Consider the following 9,990-nt stretch of genomic DNA (forward strand, 5'->3'; position numbering starts at 1 on the left):
GCAGTATGATGTGCATGATATTCAGGTAATTGCTCTGGAGAAGAGTTTGCATATTAAATATGGGACCCGATCCCATTCCTGCTACAGAGACACCTTTGTTTCTGTGCAATATTCAACTGACTTCATTCAGCAGAACTGCTCAACTGAGTAAGGTCATATCTCTAAATGCATATACCTCATTCTTTGTTTAATCTGGGACAGTTAATTATCTCTCAGAATTCTTAGTACCTTGAAGTAATCAGGATATTTAATACTCTGAAGAGGAGGGTGCAAAAAACCACTTGCATATGGGAGTGTTGCAGAAGAATGTTTTTGTTTCAGCTGTCCCAGGTTTAAATACATTGTCCTCCAATTGCTGTTTTGATCATTCCCTTAAAGACCTTGATTAACAGTGCCAATGTGTGCACACTGCAGTAATTGTGTGCTATTGTTATTTAAAGGCTAAATCTAAGCCTGGCTGTAACTATAGCAACATGATCAGTTTACAGATTAGAGTTCTCTAAATAAGCTTGGAAAATAATTTGTTGTTAAATTCTAATACAGGCTATTATCTCATGCATTTTTTTTGTTCTTTACTTTGTATAGAGGGTTCCCATAGTAGTTGCTCTCTCAGCCACTTTTACATGGAAAAATGTACAAAACCTGGTTTATATTCCTATGTACAAACCCTGGTTCAATATGTGTATCTTTACTACAACAAAAGTGCTAACCTAAAGAGCACCAAATGTCCAACCAAATGGTGGAGCAGAAATAATAAGGAACAGTGAATTGAAGTAATGGAAGTTCTTACTTGAGGATAGAAACAAATAATTCTATGATAGAAAGCCAAAGAAAGGATGAAGGCAAAACATTGTCTGTCTGGTTAGTTGTTTGGGCACATATACACACCTCAGATGATCAAGTAGACAAGATTATCAGTAATCAGAGAGGGATTCAGTTCAAATAGTAATACCATTTGGAGTTGAACTGTACATCTCATCTGAAGTTTCAAACTCAGATTGAAACCAAGCCCCACAGTAGCTGTGTGTGAAGGTGTTAAGTATTATTGTGCCCATTTTACAGAAGGTCAAACTGAAGCACTGTCAGGTTGCATGAACTTTCAATGTCCAGAGAAACTAATGAAAACATTGTCCCTGTTTTTCTGGAATGTTGGCTTAAATTCCTTGCATGCAAAGCTGGTAGAAGAAACAGGAGTCTACTCTAGTACTGAAATATGTGTGAGTATTAATGGGCATAGGCTGTAGGTATTGAAAACAAGGCTATAATTGTCTCCATTTATTCTCAGTTCCCTGGGTAATGGAATGATGGATGTAGTGGAGGACATTGTTGCTCATTAATGCAAACTCTCTTTTAATTTAATAGACTTTAAGTCAGATCCTATGGTAACAGATGATAGCTTCCTTAGAAACAGACAGTTGTCTGCTGTGGTTGTAATGGAAAAATGACTTTAGTCTGTTTTTGTAAGGAAAGTAAGCTTAAAAAATGGTGCTGTCTGCCGATTTCCTCTCCCCCAATTATTTTTAATGTTAGTCACCTTCAACCAAACTTGATGTATGGATATAGATCTCAAAACACCCTAAAAATTTAATGAAAATCAATAATTGGGTAGAAGAAAGAGAGATACTTTAATGTCTCTATAAGGGGTAAGGATAGTAGGGATAACCCAATCCTTATCTGTTTCATGATGTAGGAGTCAACTGGCCAATGTGTACAGCTATCGTTCTGAACCAGCCACAGAACCGCATGGGAGGGAGCTGGGGGAGGGAAAGTGTTTGGGGAGGCAGGAAGTGCTGGGGAAATGGGAGTGAACAGGGAGTGCTAAGGAAGAGGATAGGGAGGGGATGTGGAACAGAAAATCAGGGCAAGAAACAAAACTTTATTGGTTCTGCAGATTATGGAACAACTTGTTAGTTATGTCAGAAGTGATACAGTACTGGGCCAGGGCAGTGCTAGGGCTTGTGGTAACCTGCACTTGCGTACTGGAGTCAAAGACTATTTGTATTAGTGAATCTACAGCCAGACTTGCCTTCAGATACTTGTGACCTTAGTTCTAGTTACAGATTAAAATGCTTGGCTTACGTGCAACGTGTGAGGAACACAAATTCCCCTCATATCTGTGTGCTGAATGGGATGATACTTTCCAGGACTGTTTGTTCCAAGCCAGGATTTAAGGGACCTGTGTTATAAACTGGAACACAGTGTCTGTAGTTATTGTGTCTAGCTGCTAAAATGCCATCAGGAAATGCAGGTTCCTGTCTGTTTGTTATCCTGGGGAAGCCCTCAAACTTCATCTGATGGAAGAGTCTGAGAAGAAACAAGAACTCGTTCTAACTTCTGGTTACTCCAGGTTACTATGAGTGGTGTCTCTGGAAGCCTGGCTGTGTTTTTGCTTCAGTTACAAATGGAAAATATTTTGAGGGTCTCAGTCCGTATTTGTGATTAAGGGTATGTTTACAGGGCAGACGTACAGTTCTATCTAGCTTAGGTACCAGTGAGTTGTGGCAGATTATTCTTGCAACTATGCTGTTATGCACTATTCAAATTGGCTTTAAACTAGCTAGGTTATGTATGTCTGCTGTAGACACGGACTGCCCCAGATTTAGATTCATCCTCAAATCCAGTTGCTGAGCACCTACAGCTCCCAGTGGCTTCAGGGTTCTTCCTGTCTTTGGATCTGATCTTACATCAGCAAACTGGAATAATAGCACCTGTTGGGATTTTATGGATTTTTGCTTGTTCACTTTTAATAGGCTTTATTGCAGTTACCTCACAGCCACTTTGAAAGAAACAATTTATGCACAGTTGTGAACATGGTATGTTCACTTGTCAGTTCCAGCTGTTGTGCATCTTACCAAACTCGCAAATGAAGTCAAATTCCTGGCTGCAATTTTCAGTCATACCCCACTGATACTTGGCGTTCTTCAGGATGTACCCGCATGTGGATGAGAAGGGAGATGGCTGATTCGCATACCAGTTACTGTAGCTTATATTTGAAGTGTCCAGCCAAATCATTGACCCTGTGAACAAAGTAAATCATGTCCTGAATGTTTATTTTCCATAGTAACACAATTAAAGAGTCAGAACCTGGAGAGCAGGCTTTGACTGCACCTGTGCAGAGGTAGTTTGTCTGAATAAAGAAAAATGTCTTTAATTTCATTTTACATTTAACCTGATAAAACCACTAACTCGGACATTGCCACTTCCCCCTATGCTCCCAGCCTCAAGATTCCAGCATTTCCCTTGCAGCAGATCTTACAACTTGATAGTGTGATGAATTGGCTCAGCTTGCTCATCAACTGTAGAATTAATCCAGCACATTTTTTTCCCCGGGTTAGCAAGCTGATCTAATTCATCATTCGTTCATACAACCACAAGACCCAGTGGAAAGCGTGACAACATGCAACAGGGAAGTGAAGCAGCCATTTAAAACATCTTAATATAAATCTGAAGTTATAGCAACAAAAGACAATGGCTTTTCAGCAGCTGTCTGTAGAGGGATTGATTCAATTTTTTGTCAGATTAAGCATCATGTGCTGATACAGTATTAAATATGACATGATTTCAAAATCACCTACCATCAGTAGTTTCATTCAGCAAGGAGTTTGAGATCAGTCCTATCCACCAATCCTGGTCCTCGGAGATATGTTTTTGCAAGAACTCTTGAGTTTCCTCGTTTTCAATAAAGACAAGGTGCCCCCCTCCTCTCTCGCACCAGCTCTGGGCCCTTGTGAAGGTGCGCTGGAGTCTAACAAACTCATAGCATGAATGGTTGAAAGCTATCTGGTACTTTGAGCAAGGGATTCCTTCCTCAACAGTTGCCTCCTCCACAGCCCAGCATACAGCAAGAGAAATTAGAATTGCAATCGCAAGCCACATTCTCAGCTCAGTGCCCAGTGTGGCACTGGTCTTGCTTATTGCTTCACCGCTCTTTTTGCTGCTGTCTTCAAAGGCTTGAGATGTCATCCTTGCATGTCATCAATATTTCTCCTTTCTCTTTGCTGCTTGCAACAATAGCAGCAATAGAACATGGAACAGATTGCTTCTAATATATAATAGTGATTGCGTCTGAGGATACACACGCCAGGTGTTGATACTAAGTCACTGCAAATAGCTATTGTGAGGCCCATTGTATAAACATTTCATTCAAAAGAAGCCAGTTTGCAGAGAAGCCATTAGAATATTACTTTCCTCATGAACAGAGAAGATAAAGTTGATGTATGTTGCTACTGCACACATGGGAAAGCGAGATAAAGCTCACCCATCAAAGAAGTCATTGTGTGAACATTAAAGCTGGAGGTCTTTACAACAACAACAGTGAAATATAATAGTAAGAATGAGAGGAGAATGAGGAAAATGAGAATTCAGAAACACAAGGAGTCATGAGATGGGAAAGCACATAGTGGTCCTCTAGATTCTTCTAAATGTTTTGGATTGCTTTATTTTTAATAACTATTATTGTTTCAATATAATTATCTGAGTGCTTCTTTTGGATGATAATGTAATGTCTATAATTATTCTATCAAATTCATCCTGCCCATCTGTTTACACATAACCAGGTTAATCTCAGCTCTCCCAAGTAAGCTTCATTTTGAAGTGTTGTGTCTGTTTAGAATTCCACACCCCATGTGAAATGCTCCTGTCATCCCTTTAAAGCTAAGCTGCTGAACTGTATAGAGCTACATTATTTATACTTGCCAGGAGGTACAAGAGAAGGCTAAAAGTTAAAACAGCCATTTAAAAAAGATGAAAGTTCTACCCTGATCATCAGAACTGCTTGGGAGCCCTATGTGCACACTGCAAAGGCTGCTGATGGGCTTTGGGAAGCCAGCCCAGCAACATTTAGGAACTGAAACCTCTAAATGCTTCTGAACTTTCTTGCAAAAGATACCCATCAGGTTTACAAGGCCATTGGATCAGCAGAGACATGGTACAAAAAGAATCTTTAGCTATTGTGAACTTCCTGTCCTTAGTGTGGCTCCACTGAATTTGATGCTATTATTATTAATTTATATCACCATAACCTGACACTGAAAGAACACACACATATTTAGATGAGGATCAGAGTGGGCCAGCTACTGCATCACAGAGATGCAGGAAGCAGTGATTTTTAGCTGAATTGTTTCATTGCAGAAATGCCAACTGTATTGCACTATTGACCTGAAGGAAATGCATACATTGCACAATATGCCAGCCTCTACTGCTACTCTGTTCTAACTCCCTAAAGCTTTCTTGCAAGGTAAAGTATGTACACTGCATCCAGTAAGCATTTAAGAATGATCTTCAGTCCCAAGACCATTCTGAACTTCCAGTTCATGGTCATCTTGCTCAGCTGGATAAAGCAGAACTATGCTCAGGACTTTCAGGAGTTTTGTTTGTTTTAATGTGAGATCTGCTTTTTTGGAGCAGATCCCACATTAACTTCTGTCTGATTAATAGGAAAGGCTGATGGAGCAGCTGAGATGTGAACATACAGCCTGGGTTCCCCAGCTCTGGGGATTGCCACTCCATACTCTGATTAGTTGATGAATCTGGCCCAGTCAGTGCCCAGACACCCACCCCTTCCTGGAACAGACCCTGTAACTGTGATTATCAGCTGTATCTGTTGAGGATGTCCACAGATTAGGATTCTCTTTTGGGCTGCATACAAAACTTCATAGGTTTCAGTTTGAGACCCCCCCCAACTCGACTGTGTTATATTCAAGCTATTACAAAACTTAGAGCTGAGAGCAGCTTTTGTTCAATTGTTTGGCCCCTGTATATTTTCATGACATTTTCTTTAGAGTGCTTGCTTCTCCATGGGCCGTGCTGACCTGCCTGGCTTTGGAGAAGCTGGCAGCCAGCCCTACCATTTTGGCCTTATGGTTATGAGAAGCATATTTTGTTGCTGAAAACAAAGATATGAAGCAGACTGTACTTAAATGGATCTTACTCAGTGATACAGAACTGTGGATTTCTGGTAAGTGACATTGACTCTCACATTTGTGATGGATGAATTCTGTAGCATCTTTCAGTTCTCTCTCTGCAACTGAGAATTTAACTACATGAGCATACTGCTAAAAATGGAGAGCTGAAGGTGCCACAGGCTATACTCTATGGGTCTGCTCCAAAGCCATTGAAATTAATGGAAGTCTTGTCTTTGGCTTTGATGCCTTTTGAAACAGGCCCCAAAAAAGAACAAGTAATGTTTGGAAATGTCTACAAATAAAGCCAAGATCTCCAAGTGAGTCCACTGTTAGCAATTTCTACAGCAGTGTGAATTTTTTTCCTAATCTACGGTTGCTATAAGTAACTCTTCAACTGCCTACAGCAGATGGAGAATGGAAGAAAGATAGTTTCTCTCTTTTACAGTTTGTTGACTTCATACATTTTAGTGTCACTAAAGCTGTCAGTCAGTTTATTCTACTATTTACCACAAGGAAGAGAAAAGCATTTACAAAAAAGAAAATACTGTTTTAAAAGCATCAAAATTAGGAACTAGGGTCCTCAGGAAGCGAGAAAATTCCTGAAAGCCCTTTCAGTCATTACTGAAAAATGGCTTGATTTCAAATAAACAGTGCTCCTTGAATTTAACATTTTGTAGGAAACATGCTTTTTGCATTCTTCTTCAACAGAAACACTTTTGTATTTTAATAGCTTTCTTATGCTTGAAGTCAGCATGGAAAATTCACAGTATAATGGTTTATTTTTTTTTCACTATTCGCCTTTGTGCAGCTGGCTGAGGTAATTTAAATAATTTAAATAGTTTAAGAAGTTATTTAAATAGTCACATACGCTAGTGTGCAAGAGAGAAAATGGTGCGCATTGCTGTATAATCTCAGCTTGCATGCTTCTGAGGGGAGTCATGGAAGTGCTTAACGAAACCTCTCCTTCTCTCAGGGGGTCCCTGTAGGTACAGAAAGCCGTCGCCGTCCCCATGCCCGTGGAAGTGAAACTGACCCCAACACGTATCGCAAAGCCGCTCCAGGGACTTTGGAGAAGTGTTGGGTGTAGTGTCAGTTGTATAGATTTTGGATTCCACGAATCCATTCACTTGCTGGTTTTTGTTTGCCTTTTGCGTAGTTCTGAGGAACTGGGACAGATTCACAAAAGAAAAGTCTGTACATAAGCATCCTTTTTAAGGAACTGTGAGCCTTTCACTTATAGCCAAGACTTGTTAATCCTTGTTCAGTTATAACTGCCTGCCTGAAAGGCTGATGTAGCAACCACCCTTACAGCACATATTATGTCCCAGTGACTTTAAAACATATTCACCAACTAAAATGAGACTTGCAAAGCAATTGTGTTTTGCAAGCTTTGACTAGAAATCAGTGACAAAGCTTTCTTAATATTTTCACACCCTCACTCCAAGCTGCGATAAAGCTATGAATAACTCCTTTGTTTGTGAACTCTCTTGCGTCTGTTAGAATAAGTCTTTCATTTTTCTTCGAAATGTTTTTAGGCGGCCCTGCAGATCTCTTACAGAGTCCTAACTTGCCCTTATGAATTACACCAGATGGTGGCCATCAAGAGAAAGTTTCTTTGGAAAAGCATTGTGCTATATAAAACATCATAAAAGACAACGATGAATTCCCAAAGGGATCTTTCAAGGTTTATTAATATTTTTTGTTGTTGGAAGTAGAGGCAGGTGAGGTGAAAGAAAACTGAAGCATATTTTGTTAAAAGTTAATAGATGTTAATTAAAAAAAAGTGGCCTGTATTGAGTTTCTTAAGAGAACCTTCTAGGTAATATTCATCACTCCTAAAAATAGAAGCCTTTAAAACCATCTCAGCTTTGGTAGCCTCATCTCGATGTACTCATAATCACTAAATATTTTTTTTTACATCTAAGTTTATATTTATAAATTACATGCCATTTAGAATGCTTAGCTTTATATGCCTAAATTTTTGTAGATCAGAGTGACGAGTACATGCCGTGGTTATCTGACTTATATAGGTGCAGTAGGCTTGCCTTGATACCTTTCATATTTCATATTAGGCACCCAGCACTGGAGGCTGTTTTTGAAAAATGTAAGCCTGAATTCTTGTTCAACAGAATCAATAGCTCTATAGCTACAGCTCAGGCTACCCTGAATCCAACTGCAAATCTCTCCATGACCAACTGCTACTATTAGGAGAAACCAGCTTGTTTGTAAGAGTTTCTTATTTCTGAACTTCAGTCTCCCAGACCTGAGGAAAAACAGTTCCAAAGTTTCACTGGGCTTTCGGAGAGCTTGGTGCAAACAAGAAGGAGACACACTTTACCTCCACTGACTGCAGGGTGGTCCTGATTTGTACCCTAGTGCAGATCAGAACTGCATCATGGCAGCCTAACAACATCCTGTGCTTCAAAAAGTCATTGCAGCACAGCAGAATAGCTTGACAATGTTCTAACACAGGCCAGAAAGTAACAGACTTGACGAGTTAAGGATGTGAAGAGCTGCCAATGGGAAGGAATAAATCACAACCCCATTCATTTTGGCTTTTGTTCATTTGCCTTGAGGAACAGCAAGTAAATTTACTCTCTACAGGAGGATATTACCATCTTTACATTCCTGAACATTACTGAATGCTATATATAGATTTTATCAGGAACACAAATATGCCTTTGTTCTGTTAGTGGAACGTTCATATAAATTGAAAGTTGGTTTACATTACTTAGGCTTTGAGGTAGAAAAAAGATGATTTTCAGGTATCACTAACTTGAGACAAGATTGTGAGTGATCCATTTTAGTGAATGTCACATGCACTTCTGCTGTGTGTAAGAACTCCCTCTTGAAAAGTTCAGTTCATTAATACCCAAATAGGTCGGAAGTACTGAGTACTGAGCAGACTTTCTGGAAAGGGATGGAGAAAAGCCCCTAACTACAGCTACTTCTTCCAGCTCTACAGATGGCTTTAGAAGAGACCATCTGTCAATTGGTTTAAGAAGGTGGATCATGATCACGCTTCCTTCCTAGCTGCTGTCCTGGGCTGCTTGTCCTGATAGGGAGACCCAGCTATTTGCTAACTCAAAGAGCTGTTTGTTGTTGTTGTTCTAATGTCTAATTTTCCATGTGGCAACGTAGTGAACTTACCAGTGAGCCCTGCCAAGGTGCAATTGAGATGGTATCTTATTTAGAAAAACAAGGAAAACAATTCTGACTGGATGGCTTATCTTTATAGGGCACAATTAATTTAGACATCCATGCCTGGGATGATGGGGTTGAGATACAGATAAGTGGGACTACACTGAGGAGTTGCTGGGTTGGACATAACTTCTGTTTATAGAATGTATATGGTTACATTTAGCACAGATGTTGCCTGGATAAGTCCGTGAGGATCTTCTCATAGGAACTGTCTTTTTGGAAATATCTAATATTGCCTTTGGGCTTGCTGCTTAAGTCTCTTCACTTGCCATATGGCTCATGCTTTAATACATCCCCCTTCCCCAGTCAGTTCCTATGTTTTATTGCTTCCCATAGCAGAACTCTGACTATTGGGAAGGAGACAAAGAGTGTGCCACGTAAGACCACAACATTAATGCAGCTTGTTATTGATAGCTAGGGTTAGCCTTGAACTCACATAGAAAGTAGCAGAGCTGTCTGAAACATCTGCTGACACCTCATGTGTTCTTATCATTATGGCTGACTAAGTGGCACAATTTAGATGTGCCATTACCTTAATATCTTAATAAGAGAACTATGCTAGGGATTCAAGATAACCTATTTGAGTGAAACATTAACTGTTGTTAGATAGCAAATGGACCGAGCTGTTCCTAGCCTATACAGCAAGGTAAAAAAATCGCACCTGACTAAAACCAGAAAACAGTTCTTTTTAGTTCTTCTTTTATGTTCTACCAAAGATGTACAGTAGGCTAAAAGGCAGGATAAGGTACAACATTAATTTGTCTTACTGTAAATGTTTGTAATACCATTTTTACAGCCTCAGTCATGGAACCTAATGCTTACCTCTGTATTGTCACTGTGCCCATTTGGAAACACGTTGCTGACTGTAATAGTCAATAGCATAGTA

General features: G+C 39.7%; 1 protein-coding gene across 1 annotated transcript in view; it reads right to left on the bottom strand.

The window, feature by feature from the left end:
- PKD1L2 (polycystin 1 like 2) overlaps positions 1-4,028 on the bottom strand; it is a 43,317-nt gene extending 39,289 nt beyond the window's left edge. The window contains 3 exon segments of the mRNA XM_026059855.1: positions 2,853-3,017; positions 3,576-3,966; positions 3,969-4,028. Coding sequence (XP_025915640.1) covers positions 2,853-3,017; positions 3,576-3,966; positions 3,969-4,028 — 616 coding nt within the window.
- Positions 4,029-9,990: the final 5,962 nt, after the last annotated feature.

The sequence above is a fragment of the Apteryx rowi genome, unplaced genomic scaffold (assembly GCF_003343035.1).
Source record: "Apteryx rowi isolate R43461 unplaced genomic scaffold, aptRow1 scaffold_1, whole genome shotgun sequence".
Taxonomy (NCBI): domain Eukaryota; kingdom Metazoa; phylum Chordata; class Aves; order Apterygiformes; family Apterygidae; genus Apteryx; species Apteryx rowi.